At 38.2% G+C, this 21,120-nt stretch overlaps 1 protein-coding gene across 2 annotated transcripts in view; it reads right to left on the reverse strand.

The window, feature by feature from the left end:
- Positions 1-982: 982 nt before the first annotated feature.
- Positions 983-21,120, reverse strand: part of NEK10 (NIMA related kinase 10) — a 278,135-nt gene continuing 257,997 nt past the window's right edge. Inside the window, exons 33-36 of one of the 2 annotated variants that reach the window (XM_069561142.1) lie at positions 12,507-12,615; positions 9,097-9,149; positions 8,958-9,013; positions 983-1,957 (exon numbers count right to left, since the gene is read on the reverse strand). In XM_069561142.1, coding sequence (XP_069417243.1) covers positions 1,909-1,957; positions 8,958-9,013; positions 9,097-9,149; positions 12,507-12,615 — 267 coding nt within the window. In that variant the 3' untranslated portion in view covers positions 983-1,908. The remainder of the gene's footprint in view (positions 1,958-8,957; positions 9,014-9,096; positions 9,150-12,506; positions 12,616-21,120) is intronic. The other variant, XM_069561143.1, reaches the window with a different exon arrangement.

Below are 21,120 nucleotides of genomic sequence, written 5' to 3' on the forward strand. Positions count from 1 at the left end.
TTAAGTACTAAATACACTAATTATAAAAATAATATGGATTCACATTAAGAGATTTCCCCATATCTTTCCCTATTTCTTTCCCCAAAAGATATTTGTGTTTCAACCACTGTACTAAATTTTATTTGATCATACTAAAAATATATCAATGTAAATAAGATAGAAAGGAAAGTGAAGTTGCTCTATCATGTCCAACTCTTTGCGACCCCATGGACTGTAGCCCACCAGGCTCCTCCGTCCATGGGATTTTCCAGGCAAGAGTACTGGAGTGGGTTGCCATTTCCTACTCCAGGGTATCTTCCTGATCAAGGGATTGAACCCGGATCTCCCGCATTGCAGGCAGACTCTACCCTCTATGCCATCAGGGAAGCTAGAATTTAGGAGTAAACAAAAAGCATAATTCCAGCTTTAGATGACTAATTATTTAGATTTAAAACATTCCTTGAAGAGCTTCTTTTGTGGTCCAGTGGTTAAGAGACCACGTTGCAATGCAGGGGATACTGATTGGATTCCTAGTCCAAGAAGATCACGGAGCAACTAAGCCCAGGTACCACAACTACTGAGTCCACACTATAGAGCCAGTGAGCTGAAACTACTGAAGCTCCCGTGCCCTAGAGCCCATGCCCTGCAACAAGAGAAGCCACTGCAATGAAAAGCCTGTGCACCACAACTAGAGAGTAGTCCCTACTTGCTGCAACTAGAGAAAGACTGAATGCAGCAATGAAGACCCAGGACAGACAAAAAAAACTAAACAAATTGATTAACTTAAAAAAATTCTTTAAATAGTTAGAAGCATAGTCTGACTTGATGATAATTTGTTGACATTACACCAGTTATAAGAAGTCAATAGAAGAGACTTTTTAGCCCAATAAGAATCTATGAGAATTTTCCCCATAAATTATCCCCACACAGGAATGGGACACTGTTTTGGCATTCTGAGTTCTCTTTTCTAGAGACATCTCAATGAATAAAAAAGAAATGTATATTTTATTATATAACATATTTTCATTTCAAATTCTCAAACAATAAAAAGTTAAAAGCAATATAGGTAATTTTAGCTAGAGACTTAGAATATGGAATATTACATCTCTTTCATAGATGCTATGACTCTTCAAAGTGCTCTAAAGACACTATGAGTGTGATTAGCAGCAAAGCATTAGCCTAATCTAAACCTCCGTCTTACCCCTACACACACACACACACACACACACACACACACACACACACGTACACATACTGTACATCCATACATCCTACTGGTCTAACTTAAATCTGACAATCTGACAGGTATTCCCAGAGGCTGTGCAAGGTCACAAATACTGTCCACACTATATCATGGTTCAAGATCACTAGCACCCACATGGTTAAGGGAAAAGCAATCCTTTCAGTAAAACAAACAAATAAAACTACACAATATTTCAATCACATATTCTGAATTTCTTTTACAATTAAAAAATTGATGGATACAGTGAATTACCCAATATTACTGTTCTGAGTTCTATAATTGTCTTTATCTAAAACTATCTTTTATACATAGAAAGCTAGGTGCCTTTAAACAGTTTTAGCAATTCTAAGTAAAAAGTATTTCTTTGAAAAATATGTCATTTTTTTGTTTTGTTTTTAACTTGGAGGAAAGCCAAGGAGCGACTTTTTTTCTCATAGATGAATACTCCAGCAGTTTCTCCCAGGAGTACACTGGAAGCCCTACTATCCTGTATCTGTGTATCCCAAGGATGCAGCCTCAAGCACTGGATCTCCAGAAAGAGGTCCCGCAGGCACTGTGGCATATTGATCTTTTCTCTTCCATACTCTTGGAGTATCACCCAATCCTTGGGCATCTTTCCAGTAGAGGTTTCAGTCCAGAACTTGACCTTCACTGGGAAAACCAGGTCCATTTAAAGTGCAATACTTTCATCTTTTGGTTGGATAATTCTTGGTCCTCCATGGATAGGAGTGATACCTAGAACATTCAGAAGTAGAAAGATTTTCTCTACAATCTCAAATATTTTAGTTCACACATTCAATTTCAAAAGCAGTAGCTCAGGTATACAAGTAAATAAATGAATAAAATGGTGATTCTAAGCATAAAGTGGGGAGATTTTTAGAAACCTGCCTTTTGCTTAAGTTCAGTGCTGACACTGTCTTTCTCAAATTATAAGCTTAATAGTAACTAATAACTCTATAGTGGAAAAATTAAAGCCTATCCAAAGTAGCTTGTACATTTAATGCCTATTTTAAAGCAAAGCAAGTTGGATCAATAATTTGCTTTTACCACAACACATATTTCATTGTTAAAAAATAAAATATTAATGTGTGCTGTGCTGCGTTGGGCTCAGTCACTCAGTCATGTCCAAACATTTGTAACCCCATGGACTGCAGCCTGTCAGGCCCTGAATGATATGCTCATTCTCTATTCACTCACAAAACTGAACAGTTTTACTCTCATAACAACAGTGATATAATTAACACAAGCTAGGTGGTATCATTCTGGTGAGAAAGCTAAATATTAATGTGTATAAAATACATTTTTGTGCAATATATTATGCAAAGATGGGCACAATAAAGGACAGAAATGGTATGGATCTAACAGATGCAGAAGATATTAAGAACACTTGACAAGAAAACATGGAAGACCTATACCAAAAAAAGATCTTAATGACCCAGATAATCAAGATAGTGTGACCACTCACCTAGAGCCAGACAACCTGGAGTGTGAAGTCGAGTGTGCCTTAGGAAGCATTACTATGAACAAAGCTAGTGGAGGTGATGGAATTCCAACTGAGCTATTTCAAATTTTAAAATATGATATTGTGAAAGTACTGCATTCAATATGCCAGGAAATTTGGAAAACTCAGCAGTGGACATAGTACTGGAAAAGGGCAGTTTTCATTCCAATCCTAAAGAAGAGTAATGCCAAAGACTGTTCAAACTACCATACAATTGTTCTCATTTCACAATCTGGCAAGGTAGTGCTCAAAATCTTTCAAGCTAGGCTTCAACAGTACATGAAACCAACAATTTCCAGATGTTCAAGCTGGGTTTAGAAAAGGCAGAAAAAACAGAGATCAAATTGCCAACATCTGTTGGGTCATAGAAAAAGGAAAAGAATTCTAGAAAAACATCTACTTCTGCTTCATTGACTATGCTAAAGTCTTTGACTGTGTGGATCACATCAAACTGTGGGAAATTCTTAAAAGAGATGGGAATACCAGACCACTTTACTTGCCTCCTGAGAAACCTGTATGCAGGTCAAGAAGCAACAATTAGAACCAGATGTGGAACAACAGACTGGTTCAAAATTGGGAAAGGAATATATTAAGGCTGTATATTGTCACCCTGGTTATTTAACTTATATGCAGAGTACATGATGCAAAATGCTGGGCTGGATGAATCAGAAGCTGGAATCAAGATTGCTGAGAGGAATATCAATAACTTAAGATATGAAGATAACATGACCCCAGAGGCAGAAAGGGAAGAACTAGAGAGATGGGGAAAAATAGGAACAGTGACAGACTTTATTTTCTTGGACTCCAAAATCGCTGTGGACAGAGGGTATAGTCATGAAATTGAAAGATACTTGCTAAGAAGAAAAGCTATCACAAACCTAGACAATGTATTAAAAAGCAGACATCATTTTACTGACAAAGGTCTTTATAGTCGAAGCTATTATTTTTCCAGTAGTCATGTATGATTTAGACCATAAAGAAGGCCAAGTGCCAAAGAATTTATGCTTTCAAACTGTGGTACTGGAGAAGACTCTTGAGAACACCTTGGACAGGAAGGAGATCAAGCCAGTCAGTCCTAAAGGAAACCAACCCTGAATTGGAAGGACAGCTGCTGAAGCTGAAGCTCCAATACTTTGGCCACCTGATGCAAAGAGCCAACTCATTGGAAAAGACTTTGATACTGGGAAATATTGAAGGCAAGATGAGAAGGGGACAACAGCAGATGAGATGGTTGGATGGCACCGCCAATTCAATGGACATGAGTTTGAGCAAACTCCAGGAGATGGTGATGGACAGGGAAGCCTGGCGTGCTACAGTCCATGAGGTCACAAAGCTTTGGGCACAACTGAGCAATTGAACAACATAAATATATTTAATCATACAACCCTGCAAATGACCACAAACAGAGCCCTCCTAGGGCTTTCCTGAGTCTCCCTGGTGGCTCAAATGATAAAGAATCTGCCTGCAGTGCAGGAGACCGAGGTTCAATCCCTGGGTGGGAAGATGCCCTGGAGAAGGGAATGGCTACCCACTCCAGTATTCTTGCCTGGAGAATTCCATGGACACAGGAGACTGGTGGGCTACAGTCCATGGGGTTGCAATGAGTTGGATATGACTGAGCGACCAACACTTTTCACTTTCACTTTTCAAAGCTGGCCCAGGTTGTTTTGACCTTGTTTTATTTTCATTGCACTCTCAACTCAGTCTTACTTCCCCTCCCCAAATCCCTCATTTGTGTTAGGGCTCCCTGTGGCTGTTTCTGTTACCTCTTTCTTTAACTAATGCAGCATGCTGTGCCTGAGATATTCTTCCTACCCCCTGCCCAAGAAGCCTCACCATTATTTAAACACTTCTATGTATCTTCCCCAAAGAAAGCTAGTAGCTAGACAATGGCCTTCTGAGACTTTCAGCCTGAGAATGGCATCTTTCTAATTCTAACTAAACATGGACCCTGTAATCTAAGCAGATACGTGCCACATCTTGGCTTAGTGCTTTAATTGCTGTCTTGATGCTTTGTAGACATGTGTATAGGTTTGACTGACAGTCTTAAGTTGTAAACTTGAATAATACAGGACCTACGTATGTAATTCTCTCTGCATGGCGATTAATCAAGATCACTTAATAATATTTTGCAATGGTGACCATGATGAAGATTAAGATGATGATAACAATAGCAGACCTGAGTAGATACTGGTGGAGTAGTTAAAACAATGTTTCATTTTTCAAACCACATTCTAAGGAAGGCTATCTTAACTTGTGTTCCAGGTAAAATTTGAAGAATCCTTAGGGTAAACAAGATAAACAGACTTCTTTCCTATAGCATATCTCAAAGTCTTCAATATAGTCATGTGTGTCAACATTCTCCCAAAATAGAAAAATGTACATTCAGGATTTCCCAAAAAGTCATGAAACTTTATTTCTCAGGGAATATCTATTGTCATCTTTGATAATACTGCATGTTTACAAAACCTATTTGGGAAAGCAGACTCTACTGATTCTAAGCATTGATTCTAATTACCTCTACATGTTCTGTGATATTTAGCACCCACTACCCTTTGATAGTTGGTAAAGAATCCAAGACCCCAGTTCAATTCCTGGGTCGGGAAGATCCGCTAGAGAAGGGATAGGCTACCCACTCCAGTATTCTTGGGCTTCCCTTGTGGCTCAGCTGGTAAAGAATCTGCCTGCAATGGGGGAAACCTGGGTTGGATCCCTGGGTTGGGAAGATCCCCTGGAGAAGGGAAAGGCTACCCACTCCAGTATTCTGGCCTGGAGAATTCCACAGACTGTATAGTTCATGGGGTTGCAAAGAGTCAGACACGACTGAGCTACTTTCACTCTCACCCTTTGCTATGGAAAAATCATGACTGCCACAGCTAATTTGATTCATATTTTGAATTATGAGCATTTTCAGTTTATGAAGTGCTAGGTCTTTCCATGTGGAGCCTGACTTATTTCTTGGAAATTAATTGGGAATATCAGTAAACAAGTAATGGCGCTAAGCACAACTCAGGGTTATTTTTACTAGTAAAGCATGAAAACTCTTTCCCCCAATTATATATTCTATCACTGCTATTAGAAACTGAAAAGGGAGTATCATGATTATACAGATTTCTGAGTGGATGATTCATTTTAATTTGGAGCATTTTAAGAAAATTTGATGTCATTTCCATCATATATTGCTTTAACTTGATCGTTTAAGTACCTTTGTATTCTAGTCACAATTCCAAAAATAGCCATAAATAACTTTTCACCTTTGTTATCAGGTATCTTAATATCTGGACTCCCCTGGTAGCTCACCCGGTAAAGAATCTGCCTGCAATGCAGAAGACCCCAGTTTGATTCCTGAGTCAGGAAGATCCCCTGGAGAAGGGATATGATACCCACTCCCGTATTCTTGGGCTTCCCTAGTGGCTCAGATGGTAAAGAATTCACCTGCAATGTAGGAGACCTGGGCGCAGTCCCTGGGTTGGGAAGATCCCCTGGAAGAGGGAGTTGAAATTCATGCCACTATTCTTGCCTGGAGAATCCCCATGGACAGAGAATCCTGGTGGGCTACAGTCCATGGGGTCTCAAAGAGTCGGAGACAAGTGAGTGACTAAATACAGCACAGCATCTTATTATCTATTTACCATAAGAAGAAAATCTACAATTTCTTTTAGTATAGGAATATGTCTTTAGAAGTAGAAGTAATGCTGATTTTTTTTTTAAATTATTTGTTTATTAATTGACTGCGCTGGTCTTCGTTGCTATACACAGACTTTCTCTAGTTGCAGCGAGTGGGGGCTACTCTCTAGTTGTGGTGTGCAGTATTCTCATTGTGGTGGCTTCTCTGGTTTCAGAGCACAGGCTCCAGGGCACATGGGCTTCAGTAACTGTGGCAGGCAGGCTTAGTTGCCCTGTGGCATGAGGAGTCTTCCCAAACCAGGGACTGAACCTGGGTTCCCTGCATAGGTAGGCAGATTCTCAACCGCTGAATCACCAGGAAAGTCCCAATGTTTGATTTTTTTAAAAACTTAATAATAGTAGAATTGAAAAGCATAAAAATAAATTTTAAAATAAGACTGAAATTATTCTAAAAAAAGAAAAGAGCTCTTGTAAGAGCTTTCCTAAGTTCCTGACACACCTGGTTTTTCATTATAGTTGACTTCCTGAAAAATTTGAAGTGTTCATTGCCCATGATCCTGAGTCTTTGAGAAAATGTAGATTTTAAAAGTGATTAGTATAACTTTTGCCCCATTATAAGACAAGGGTACTTAAAATAATAAGCTGCCAAGCTTAAAGAATGGAGACATTTTTATTATCCATGGAAGGCTGGGTGTACTCAGATCAAGAGGAAAGAAAGACAATTCAAAATCTCTCCAGAGATGGGAGGAGGTGAGTGATTATGGATATGGTGATTTCTATCAACAACATACCTTTGGTAAATAAGAATAACTCATCATTTATCTGCAGTTACAAACCATCACAGAACTAAACATACAAAGATGGTATTTTGGAAATATGTTATCAAGCCAAAAGAGCAAGCAGGTGAATAATTTTATGTGTGATTCATAGAGCAATTCACTGAAACAGGGAAGGAAAAAAGGTTGGAGACTAAACTAACCTCAAAAATGAATCTAATTTCCATATAATGATCTTGATAGGTTGTTCTTGAGACCTCTTTCTCTTTCCATGGCTAACAGTTATCTTTGGGGAAGATTTCTAGAATAATTTAAATAGTGGTTACCAGATAGCTTCATTAGATAGACAGGAAGGCAGTTCATCCAGGTAGAAAGGGCTAGTTAGGAAAAATAAACTCCATAGAACCATGCCTCCTAAAGCAGTTTTGGTCATATAGGACATGTAAGTGGTTACTCATGGTCCAATGTGGTGATTCTGTTATGAGTGGCCAGCTCATTTACAGAGACAAAATCAATGTCCATACCCCCACATTCAAAGTACTTCAGTGCACCCGTGGCAGATTCATGTTGATGTATGGCAAAACCAATACAATATTGTAAAGTAATTAGCCTACAAGTAAAATAAATAAATAATTTTTTTAAAGTTCAAACATGCCAACCTGGTGCCCAATTCCCAACACCTGAATTTCTTTTCCTGAAGATTTCTCTGACGTCTAGAATCTGCTGTGTCCACCTTTACAGAAGGCCAGAAATGCCAGGTAACTAACATCTCCTGGGGGAAAAGTACTCAAAAAATGACTAACAGAAATTAGAGATAAATGCACGGGGATGATCCAGAGAGATGATATGGGGTGGGAGGTGAGGGGGGGGGTTCAGGATTGGGAACTCATGTACACCTATGGCTGATTCATGTCAATGTATGGCAAAACCAACACAGTATTGTAAAGCAAAATAAAGTAAAAAAAAAAAAAATACCAGCCCAGGTTCCTCAGTCTATGAGCGGGAGAACTGAAGCACATGCTCTCCACTGGCTCTCAGACTTCCGCAGTGTGATCGAGCTCCATGTACCACAATGGTAACTTGCTTGAAAATGAAGGCTTTATTGAATTATTTCTTTAATCCCCTGGCAGAGTTTCTTGGGATTGCCTCTCAAATAAACTAATTGTATGCAAATCTTTTTGCCCCAAACTGTGCCCAACAGTACAATTGCAGAAATCCAGAGTTGAATGAAACTGATAGAGTATATTTTCAGAGCACCAATGATGATTATTTTAGAAGATAACACACAGCCCCAGTAAATTGAAGTTTCTTATTTAGGGTCAGCAAAAGGGAACACATAACAACAAACCCTTCTCCCACAAACATATCTTAAATTCACCAGAAGTGATCCTTTGTTTAGGTGGATTTTCCCCCTTGCATTCTATACAAATAATGGGTAGGTTTTAGCTATGGAAATTTGAGTTTACAGTTCTTCCAATATGGGACAAATGTTTAATTTTTCTAATGTAGAAATACTTTTCCATTTCATTATGTTCATTTTTTATGGGAGTAAATTACTACTAAGCTATCACTCTTTTCCAACTAAGAATACAGCAGCTGCACCCATACAAAAGATGGGGAACATACATTCTACCCATGGTTGTATCATTCTGAGCCAAGCTATTTTACAAAAAACCAATACAATACCGTAAAGTAATTAACCTCCAATTAAAATAAATAAATTTATATTTTTAAAGTGTTTAAAATAAAAGGTGGGAGGGACCTCTGGAATCAAGGATAGAGAAATTAAATCCAATGTTCTATATTGAACTTTCACATTTCTAGATCTCACCTGTTAGAAGTAAAATTGTAATAGCCACTTTCCTCTAGGACTTCTTCAATCACAGTCTAAAGTTGAAAAAAAAAGTCAGGTTAATATTGAATTAAAAACAACAAAATAAAATCATTCAGAGGCAGTGCAAAAACCTCACCTGCATCTGTTCATATGTTATCCCCTCCTCCAAATCAAAGCTAGAGGGTAGACCTGGAAACAGATAAATTACGAAAAGTCGGACATTTGGTTCATGTTTTCTTCAGTTGTACTGACAATTAGAACTCAAGTGCAATGAAAACAGGTCAGTGTCTTAGTGATGAAAATGAGTACTTACAAACACATTCCAAATTATCTTGGCTTTTAGAGTGGTGATCACAATATAATACACAAGATTTACAGGAATTGCTCATGGTGTAAATTGGCCAATTAAGTTAGGGGTGTGTGTGTTAAGGATAGGTGAAGCATAAATTCCTGATTCTAAGCATAAATTTCCTGATAAGTCAAAAAAAGAATGTAAGAAACTCTCCCCCAGTCCATCAACAAAAAGAGTAGATATGTTCTAGAAAGAGAGTAAATTCTCAGAGGAAGGCAGAAACAGCCAGTGGGCTATATCAAAGATCTGACCATTTCCTATGGTTGCCAGGAGGAAAATACATTTGAAATTGGAGGACAGTAATTCTTTTGAGGTTTGTCATGAGCATGACACACTAGCACGTTGACCTACCCAGACACCACCCAAAGTAATGTTGACAAGTTTCCTCTCCAGTCAATCCACACTTACTCATGTGGAGGCCTGCCACTTAGGAAAGAGAAAAGTGATTGAAGATTAAGAGGATTCATGATGATACGAGTCCTAGCAGCTTGCTTTGCAAGTCCAGCTTAAAGGCATTGCCCAAAGTGCCCTTTGGTTCTGCTCTCTTTGCTTTTGCCTCTTCTGCCATGACAAGGGACTCAGTTGGTCTGCTCTGGGGTGAGGCGTCCAGCTTCTGGAAGAGCCTGTCAACTCCCTCTCAGGCCACTGAGAGATTTTCAGCAGAGCTCCTCACTCAGCAGGTCTGCTGTGGTAAGAAGTCTGGCCTGTGACTGACCAACCTGCCCTGGAGGATGCTTGTAAAAGTAGGTGACTTCACTTAGTATGATCATCTCTAGGTCCATCCATGTTGCTGTAAATGGCAATATTTTATTCCTCTTTATAAGTAATATTCCATTGTATGTATGTATGTATATGTGTATATATATATGTATATATACCATATCATACTAAATAAAGTAAGTCAGAAACACAAATTTTATATATCACTTATATGTGGAATCTAAAAAGTAATACAAATAACTTATTTACAAAATAGAAACAGACTCATAGACATAGAAAACAAGCATCTGGTTACCAAAGGGGAAAGAAAGGGGGATATATTAGGGATATGGGATTAATAGATACATAGTGACCCAGTGTTAGTCACTACTCATGCCTGACTCTGCGACCCATGAACTGCAGTCCACCAGCCGCCTCTGTCCATGGCATTTTCCAGGCAAGGATTCTGGAGTGGTTTGCCATTTCCCTCTCCAGGGGATCTTCCCGACCCAGAGATAAAACCTGGGTCTCCTGCACTGCAGGCAGATTCTTAACCAGCTGAGCTACCAGGCAAGCTCCCATGCATGCTACTATATAAAAAATGAATAATAATAATTTACTGTATAGCACTGGGATATTCAGTATCTTGTAATAACTTTTAATGGAAAAGGAGAATCTGAAAAAAGAATATATATATATATACATATATATACACACATACATATATATACTTCATGGGAAATAGATAAGGAAACAGTGGAAACAGTGTCAGACTTTATTTTTGGGGGGCTCCAAAATCACTGCAGATGGTGACTGCAGCCATGAAATTAAAAGACGCTTACTCCTTGGAAGAAAAGTTATGACCAACCTAGATAGCATATTCAAAAGCAGAGACATAACTTTGCCAACTAAGGTCCGTCTAGTCAAGGCTATGGTTTTTCCAGTAGTCATGTATGGATGTGAGAGTTGGACTGTGAAGAAGGCTGAGCACCGAAGAATTGATGCCTCTGAACTGTGGTTTTGGAGAAGACTCTTGAGAGTCCCTTGGACTGCAAGGAGATCCAACCAGTCCATTTTGAATGAGATCAGCCCTGGGATTTCTTTGGAAGGAAGATGCTAAAGCTGAAGCTCCAGTACTTTGGTCACCTCATGTGAAGAGTTGACTCATTGGAAAAGACTCTGATGCTGGGAGGGATTGAGGGCAGGAGGAGAAGGGGACAGCAGAGGATGAGATGGCTGGATGGCATCACTGACTCAATGGACGTGAGTCTGAGTGAACTCCAGGAGATGGTGATGGACAGGGAGGCCTGGCGTGCTGCGATTCATGGGGTCTCAAAGAGTCGGACACAACTGAGCAACTGAAATGAACTGATATATATATATATATATATACATATATATATGTATATATATATATATATATATCTGAACCACTTTGCTGTATGCCTGAAAATAATGCAATATTAAAATTAACGATTAAAAATAAGTAAAAGCAAATGACTTTAGATAAACAGTTTATTTTAAATGAAATTCTACCAACCCAGGTTAGCTTTATCCCAGGAGTCCAAGACTTAGGGAAAGTTTGATAATTAATACATGACACGATTTGCCTAAATTAGGCAACAACAAAAGCACAGCAGACTTGAACATTCTTTTTGGCTGAGGAGATGGAAAGTTTTCATTTAACCATAGAAGCTTCACATCTCTCTGCCCTACTGAGAGATACAACTGTAGTTCACAGGGATTCAAAAATTACTTAGGAATTCTGTAACCTCAGAGTAGCTTGAAGATCTCTTCTGGGGGTCAAATATCACAAGAAGGTCCTTATGCTGAGTCCCTACATACTGGCTAAGCATAATTTTATATAGTTACACTGATCCTTGCTATAATCCTAAAACGTAGGTACCATTTTTATTCCTACTTTATAGGCAAAAAACCTGGGATTCAATGAGGTCAAATAATTTTCTCAATATCAGTTACTAAGTGGTTTAGCTGAGATTTGAATGTAGGCATCCAGGTTTACAGAATACGTGCTTTTAATCCTTACGTTATATTGCCTCCCTATATGAAGTTTTTACACACACACACACACACACACACACAAATCAAGTACATGTGATTTGGATTCTTCAGGTGAGTTTCAAATTTTCCATTTTATTCAAATTCTGCATATCTGCTTTTTATGTCCATGGATGCTTTGGGCATTTGATTTCCCATCATCAGATACAAAGAAATAAAAAGAAATTCAATTTACCCACACAGATTCTGTTTGCTTATGGTATTAATAACCAATTGAGGAAGATGTCACAAGTGGGTAAATTAACTCTAAGGGAATTTCTAGATTCTTACTGTATGTCCCTTCCAACTATCACCACAGATAATCAAAATAAGCTCTCTTTTCATTTTAAGTTGAAGATAACCTTTTAAGGATAGCTGTTGATCCAAATAACCTATTTCTTCCTGAAAGCCAGATTTCCTGTGTTGAAGATTGTTACCTGTTGGGTCATTTGAGGACAAGCTGTTTCCACCCAGTGAATGATGCAATAAGTGGTAATCTGCTGTGAAAAAGTTGGGTTCAATTGGTTCTGGAGATCCTTGAGATAACTGGAACAGAAAAAGCAGAATTACCTGTTATTTCACATTCAGAGTCACATGACATGAAACCTCTGTGTGTGTCTCTGCTCAGAAAAGTTAGTGCTCTTCAGTTGTCAATCCCTGTCTACAGATAAAGACCCACCTTCTTCCTTTCAAAAGAACTTATAAATTAGGGGCAGGCAAATTACAGTGAAAGCAAGCAGACAATTCCTGGTCACATGAAAAAAAATGCTCTATAGCTTTATGAGAACAAAATAAAAATATAGAAAAACAATGGTATGGGCCTGGGATATCAGAATGTTATTTTTATCAGGCATAGGAGGAAAAAGCTACAATCATATGACAAATTATTTTTAGCTCAAATCATCCCTTTTCATGTGTATGCTTTGAACAATGCCTTCATGTTTGATCAAAACAAACATGTTTCTTAACACATTTTCCTAAATTACCATTAATTTTCATCTCCAAACATTAATTCTCAATACTGTAAAGGGAAGAGTAGTTCACTAAATGTCAGAACTTACTGTTCCAATTATTTAATACCCTTTTGTAAAGCTGAACTTTTTAAATGGAACTTTCAAAATCATTTCACGTTTAATTCCAACCAGCACTTGAGCTGGCCAACTTTTTGTGCCTACGTAAAACAATATATTTTCAACATGTTGATTCATATTAATAAACCAGAAACAAAAGGCACAATTTAGACTATGCAATAGTATTTACCTTGTATTCACAAACTCTCTTCATGAATTAAAATATATCACTGTTCAATCACTTGAGAAAATCTTTTGGCAGTTCACAAATAGGTTCACTCTTGAGCCAACAATCCCAGTTTTGGCTATACTCACACGAGAGAAATGAGTACTTCTGTTCACCAAAAGACATGTACAAGAATGTACATAACATATTTATTCATAATAATAAAAAACTGAAAACACCTCAATGTCCATGGACAGAGGACAGATAAATATGTTGTGGTGTGCTTATCCAATGGAATTTTGCCAAACATGAAAAAGAACATGCTATGAATATACACAGCAAGATGGATAAGTGTTGAGAAAAGAAGCCAGACACAAAAGTATACACAGTGTATATCTTCACTTATACATATTTTCACAGCCAAAACATCTAACCAGTGGTGACAGAGATCAGGACAATAAGTACCTGTAGCAGGTGGTAGGGTTTGACTGGGAAAGGTGGGCAGGAGCTTTCTTCTCGACTGGAAATGTGCTATGTATTAATGCAGTTGGTTGTCACATGGGTGAGTGTATATGTGTAAGTTCATGGAGCTGTATATGTACTTCAGTGTATACATTTTGTGTTTTATTGTGGTGGTGGTGCTGTCGTTCAGTCGTTGAGTCATGTCTGACTCTTTGTGACTCCATGGACTTTAGCAAGCCAGGCTCCTCTGTCCTCCACTATTTCTGAGTTTGCTCAGATTCATGTCCATTGAGCCAATGATGTTATATTACCATCTCACCCTCTGCCAAACCCTTCTCCTTTTGTCTTCAATGTTTCCCAGCATCAGGGTCTTTTCAAATGAGTTGGCTCTTTGCATCAGGTGACCAAAGTATTGGAGCTTCAGCTTCAGCAACAGCCCTTCCAATGCATATTCAAGACTGGATTTCCTTTAGGATTGACTGGTTTGATCTCCCTCCAGTCCAAGAGACTCTCAAGAGTCCTTGGCATTTTATATCTTAATATAAACATTTTGCATTAACAACTGATAATCATTCCATCAATGTGCACTGGATATTTATAAATACAAATCATTTTGAGTTTTCCAGATTCTATATTGCCAATAAATGCTACATTTTAGAAAAACATGTGAATCATCCTTTTTCAATCTTAGAAATTTATTTTCCCTACTTTAGTGACAACTGATAAAATTAATAACCTATCTGTTATAACAGTGTAATATAGGAAGATTTTATGCTTACTCACTTAATAAATGTCTCATCAGTGCTGTTAGGAGGCAATGTAGATAGTCTTAAGCATTCTGTAATTCTTTTATTCAAGCTAGTAGATTACTTCAACTGAACTTCTTACTACACCTTGTAATGCTGAAAATGATTTCCTGGTATTACCTTCCAAGTGACTTCAGATGGGATTGTTTTTCATACGGCTGAGCACAGAAGTAATTTGGCTGCCTGAAATTTTCAACCCAAATATTTCTTAGAAAGCTTATTTAGAGTCTACTTAATTATTAAGTAAATCCTAAAGATTTCACAGGAGGAAGCTGCTTAAAGCTGCACAGTAGCATATGTGAATTGTGGCCTGTAGGGGTCGAGAGAGTGATTTTAAGATGACCGGACATGCCTCATCAGAAATGTAAACCTTTCAATTCACATACAATGATGATCTGCCCAGCTTGTTAACACCATGCAAGGAAACATAGAAGACACAGAATTCATCTGGTCCTCAGGAGAATTGCAAGTGAACTGGGAAAATAGGATAATGTACGTAAAACAACAGGGCAATGAATTAAATAATGAAGTATGAAATGGGGTGGTGAGACCTAAGTTTACACAAACAAAGATGCCTTGCGAAGACCAATGTGGTTTTCAGAAGCTCTGGAGAAGAAACACTAAAGCTGAACCACAAAGGCTGGATTTGGGTTGGATGCAAGGAAGCCAAGTGATCATTCCAGATGAGAGGAATTTGATGGCAAAGGCTGGGCATATTAATGGCAAGTGATAAAGGGCTATGACATTAGTCCACGTTATGGAAGCACTGCGGATTTAGGATAAACAGAGGAAAATGAGTGCTATTCATTAATTCAGGGAGTATTCTTTTTTTTTTTTCATTTTTAAAATAAAAAAAATGTTTGCTGTGGATTTGTCATATATAGCTTTTATTATGTTGAGGTATGTTCCTTCTATTCCTGCTTTCTGGAGGGTTTTTACCATAAGTGGATGTTGAATTTTGTCAAAGACTTTCTCTGCATCTATTGAGATAATCATATGGCTTTTATTTTTCCATTTGTTAATGTAGTGTATTACATTGATTGATTTGCAGATATTGAAGAATCCTTGCATACCTGGGATAAAGCCCACTTGGTCATGATGTATGACCTTTTTAATGTATTGTTGGATTCTGAGTGCTAGAAATTTGTTAAGGATTTTTGCATCTATGTTCATCAGTGATATTGGCCTGTAGTTTTCCTTTTTGCGGCATCTTTGTCAGGTTTTGGTATTAGGGTGATGGTGGCCTCATAGAATAAGTTTGGAAGATTACCTTCCTCTGCAATTTTCTGGAAGAATTTGAGTAGCATAGGTGTTAGCTCTTCTCTAAATTTTTGGTAGAATTCAGCTGTGAAGTCATCTGGGCCTGGGCTTTTGTTTGCTGGAAGATTTCTGATTACAATTTAATTTTTGTGTTTGTGATGGGTCTGTTAAGATTTTCTATTTCTTCCTGGTTCAGTTTTGGGAAGTTGTACTATTCTAAGAATCTGTCCATTTCTTCTAAGTTGTCCATTTTATTGGCATATAATTGCTGATAGTAGTCTCATGATCCTTTGTATTTCTGTGTTGTCTGTTGTGATCTCCCCACTTTCATTTCTAATTTTATTGATTTGATTTTTCTCCCATTCTTTCTTGATGAGTCTGGCTAATGGTTTGTCAATTTTATTTATCCTTTCAAAGCACCAGCTTTTGGCTTTGTTGATTTTTGCTATGGTCTCTTTTGTTTCTTTTGCATTTATTTCTGCCTAATTTTTAAGATTTCTTTCCTTCTACTAACCCTGGGATTCTTCATTTCTTCCTTTTCTAGTTGCTTTAGGTGTAGAGTTAGGTTATTTATTTGACTTTTTTCTTGTTTCTTGAGGTGTGCCTGTATTGCTATGAACATTTCCCTTAGCACTGCTTTTACAGTGTCCCACAGGTTTGGGGTTGTTGTGTTTTCATTTTAATTCATTTCTATGCAAATTTTTATTTCTTTTTTGATTTCTTCTGTGATTTGTTGGTTATTCAGCAGCATGTTGTTCAGCCTCCATATGTTGGCATTTTTAATAGTTTTTCTCCTGTAACTGAGATCCAATCTTACTGCATTGTGTTCAGAAAAGATGCTTGGAATGATTTCAATGTTTTTGAGTTTACCAAGGCTAGATTTATGGCCTAGGATGTGATCTATCCTGGAGAAGGTTCCATGCGCACTTGAGAAAAAGGTGAAATTCACCCCATTGTTTTGGGGTGAGATGTCCTATAGATACCAATTAGGTCTAACTGGTCTATTGTATCTTTTAAAGTTTGTGTTTCCTTGTTAATTTTCTGTTTAGTTGATCTATCCATAGGTGTGAGTAGGGTATAAAAGTCTCCCACTATTATTCTGTTATTGTTAATTTCCCCTTTCATACTTGCTAGCATTTGTCTTACATATTGTGGTACTCTTATGTTGCATGCATATATATTTATAATTATTATATATTTTTCTTGAATTGATCCTTTGATCATTATGTAGTTTCCTTCTTTGTCTCTTTTCACAGCCTTTGTTTTAAAGTCTATTTTATCTGATATGAGTAGTGCTACTCCTGCTTTCTTTTGGTCTCTCTTTGTATGGAATATCTTTTTCCAGCCCTTCACTTTCAGTCTGTATGTGTCCCTTGTTTCAAGGTGGGTCTCTTGTAGACAACATATATAGGGGTCTTGTTTTTGTATCCATTCAGACAAACCTAGATAGCATATTGAAAAGCAGAGACATTAATTTGCCAACAAAGGTCCGTCTAGTCAAGGCTATGGTTTTTCCAGTAGTCATGTATGGATGCGAGACTTGGACTGTGAAGAAAGCTGAGCACTGAAGAATTGATGCTTTTGAACTGTGGTGTTGGAGAAGACTATTGAGAGTCCCTTGGACTGCAAGGAGATCCCTTGGGCTGTAACCAGTCCATTCTGGAGGAGATCAGCCCTGGGATTTCTTTGGAAGGAATGATGCTAAAGCTGAAACTCCAATACTTTGGCCACCTCATGCAAAGAGTTGACTCATTGGAAAAGACTCTGAAGCTGGGAGGGATTGGGGCAGGAGGAGAAGGGGATGACAGAGGATGAGATGGCTGGATGGCATCACTGCCTCAACAGACATGAGTCTGAGTGAACTCTGGGAGTTGGTATTGGACAGGGAGGCCTGCCGTGCTGTGACTCATGGGGTCGCAAAAAGTCAGACACGACTGAGTGACTGAACTGAACCGAACTGAGCCAGACTTTGACTTTTGGTTGGGACATTCAACCCATTTATGTTTAAGGTAATTATTAATAAGTATGATCCCATTGCCATTTACTTTATTGTTTTGGGTTCGAGTATATACACTCTTTTTGTGTTTCCAGTCTATAGTATATCCTTTAGCATTTGTTGGAGAGCTGGTTTGGTGGTGCTGAATTCTCTCAGCTATGGCTTGTCTGTAAAGCTTTTGATTTCTCCTTCATATTTGAATGAGATCCTTGCTGGGTACAGTAATCTGGGCTGTAGGTTATTTTCTTTCATCACTTGAAGTATGTCCTGCCATTCCCTCCTGGCCTGAAGAGTTTCTATTGAAAGATCAGCTGTTATCCTTATGGGAATCCCCTTGTGTGTTATTTGTTGTTTTTCCCTTGCTGCTTTTAATATTTGTTCTTTGTGTTTGATCTTTGTTAATTTGATTTAATGTGTCTTGGTGTTTTGCCTTGGGTTTACCCTGTTTGGGACTCTCTGAGTTTCTTGGACTTGGGTGATTATTTCCTTCCCCATTCTAGGGAATTTTCCAACTATTATCTCCTCAAGTATTTTCTCATAGTCTTTCTGTCTTCTTCTTCTCAGATTCCTATGATTTGAATGTTGGGGCATTTGACATTGTCCCAGAGGTCTCTGAGACTGTCCTCATTTCTTTTAATTCATTTTTCTTTTTTCCTCTCTGTTTCATTTATTTCTACCATTCTATCTTCCACCTCACTTATCCTATCTTCTGCCTCCATTATTCTAAGGTTGGTTTCCTCCAGAGTGTTTTTTTATCTCATTTATTGCATTATTCATTATATATTGACTCTTTTTTTATTTCTTCTAGGTCCTTGTTAAACCTTTCTTGCATCTTCTCAATCTTTGTCTCCAGGCTATTTATCTGTTATTCCATTTTGTTTTCAAGATTTTGGATAATTTTCACTATCATTATTCGGAATTCTTATCAGGTAGACTCCCTATCACTTCCTCTTTTGTTTGGTTTGGAGAACATTTATCCTGTTCCTTTACCTGCTGGGTATTTTTCTGCCTCTTCGTCTCGTTTATATTGCTGTATTTGGGGTGGCCTTTCTGTATTCTGGGAGTTTCTGGAGTTCTCTTTATTGTGGCGTTTCCTTGCTGTCCTCAATGGTGAAAAATTGAAAGCATTTCCCCTAAAGTCAGGAACAAGACAAGGATGACCACTCTCATCACTACTATTCTATATAGTTTTGCAAGTTTTGGCTACAACAATCAGAGCAGAAAAAGAAATAAAAGGAATCCAAATTGGAAAAGAAGAAGTAAAACTCTCACCATTTGCAGATGACATGGTTCTCTATATAGAAAACTCTAAAGATTCTTCCAGAAAATTACTAGAGCTAACAAATGAATATAGTAAAGTTGCAGGATATAAAATAAACACACAGAAATACTTGCATTCCTATACACAAACAATGAGAAAATAGAAAGAGAAATTAAGGAAAACATTCCATTCATCATCACGAGGAAAAGATTCAAATACTAAAAAATCATTCAGTTCAATTCAGTTTGGTCACTCAGTCGTGTCTGACTCTTTGCGAAACCATGAATCGCAGCACACCAGGCCTCCCTGTCCATCACCAACTCTTGCAGTTCACTCAGACTCAAGTCCACTGAGGCAGTGAAGCCATCCAGCCATCCCATCCTCTGTTGTCCCCTTCTCCTCCTGCCCCCAACCCCTCCCAGCATCAGAGTCTTTTCCAATGAGACAACTCTTTGCATGAGGTGGCCAAAGTACTGGAGTTTCAGCTTTAGCATCATTCCTTCCAAAGAAATCCCAAGGCTGATCTCCTTCAGAATGGACTGGTTGGATCTCCGTGCAGTCCAAGGGACTCTCAAGAGTCTTCTCCAACACCACAGTTCAAAAGCATCAATTCTTCAATGTTCAGCCTTCTTCACAGTCCAACTCTCACATCCATACATGACCACTGGGAAAACCATAGCCTTAACTAGACGGTCCTTTGTTGGCAAAGTAATATCTCTGCTTTCCAATATACTATCTAGGTTCGTTATAACTTTCCTTCCAAGGAGTGTCTTTTAATTTCATGGCAGCAGTCACCATCTGCAGTGATTTTGGAGCTCAAAAAAATAAAGTCTGTCACTGTTTCCACTGTTTCCCCATCTATTTCCCATGAAGTGATGGGACCGGATGCCATGATCTTCGTTTTCTGAATGTTGAGCTTTAAGCCAACTTTTCACTCTCCTTTTTCACTTTCATCAAGAGGCTTTTTAGTTCTTCACTTTCTTCCATAAGGGTGGTGTCATCTGCATGTCTGAGGTTATTGATATTTCTCCCAGCAATCTTTATTCTAGCTTGTGCTTCCTCCAGTCCAGCATTTCTCATGATGTACCCTTCATAGAAGTTAAATAAGCAGCGTTTGGAACCAGTCTGTTGTTCCATGTCCAGTTCTAACTGTTGCTTCCTGACCTGCAGGTCAGGTTTCTCAAAAAGCAGGTCAGGTAGTCTGGTATTTCCATCTCTTTGAGAATTTTCCACAGTTTATTGTGATCCACATAGTCAAAGGTTTTGGCATAGTCAATAAAGGAAAAATAGATGTTTGTCTGGAACTCTGTTGCTTTTTCCATGAGCCAGCAGATGTTGGAAGTTTGGTCTCTTGTTCCTCTGCCTTTTCTAAAACCAGCTTGAACATCAGGGAGTTCACAGTTAACATATTGCTGAAGCCTGGCTTGGAGAATTTTGAGCATTACTTTACTAGTGTGTGAGATGAGTGCAATTGTGCAGTAGTTTGAGCATTCTTTGGCATTGCCTTTCTTTGGGACTGGAATGAAAACTGACCTTTTCCAGTCCTGTGGCCACTGCTGAGTTTTCCAAATTTACTGGTATATTGAGTGCAGCACTTTCACAGCATTATCTTTCAGGATTTGAAATAGCTCTACTGGAATTCTATCACCTCCACTAGCTTTGTTCATAGTGATGCTTTCTAAGGCCCACTTGACTTCACATTCCAGGATGTCTGACTCTAGGTGAGTGATCACACCATCGTTATTATCTGGGTCATGAAGATCTTTTTGTACAGTTCTTCTGTGTATTCTTGCCACCTCTTCTTAATATCTTCTGCTTCTGTTAAGTCCTTACCCTTTCTGTCCTTTATCAAGCCCATCTTTGCATGAAATGTTCCCTTGGTAGCTTTAATTTCCTTGAAGAGATCTCTAGTCTTTCCCATTCTGTTGTTTTCCTCTATTTCTTTGCATTGATCACTGAAGAAGGCTTTCTTGTTTCTTCTTACTATTCTTTGGAACTTTGCATTCAGATGCTTATATCTTTCCTTTACT

This window comes from Ovis canadensis, chromosome 19 (genome assembly GCF_042477335.2).
Source record: "Ovis canadensis isolate MfBH-ARS-UI-01 breed Bighorn chromosome 19, ARS-UI_OviCan_v2, whole genome shotgun sequence".
NCBI lineage: Eukaryota > Metazoa > Chordata > Mammalia > Artiodactyla > Bovidae > Ovis > Ovis canadensis.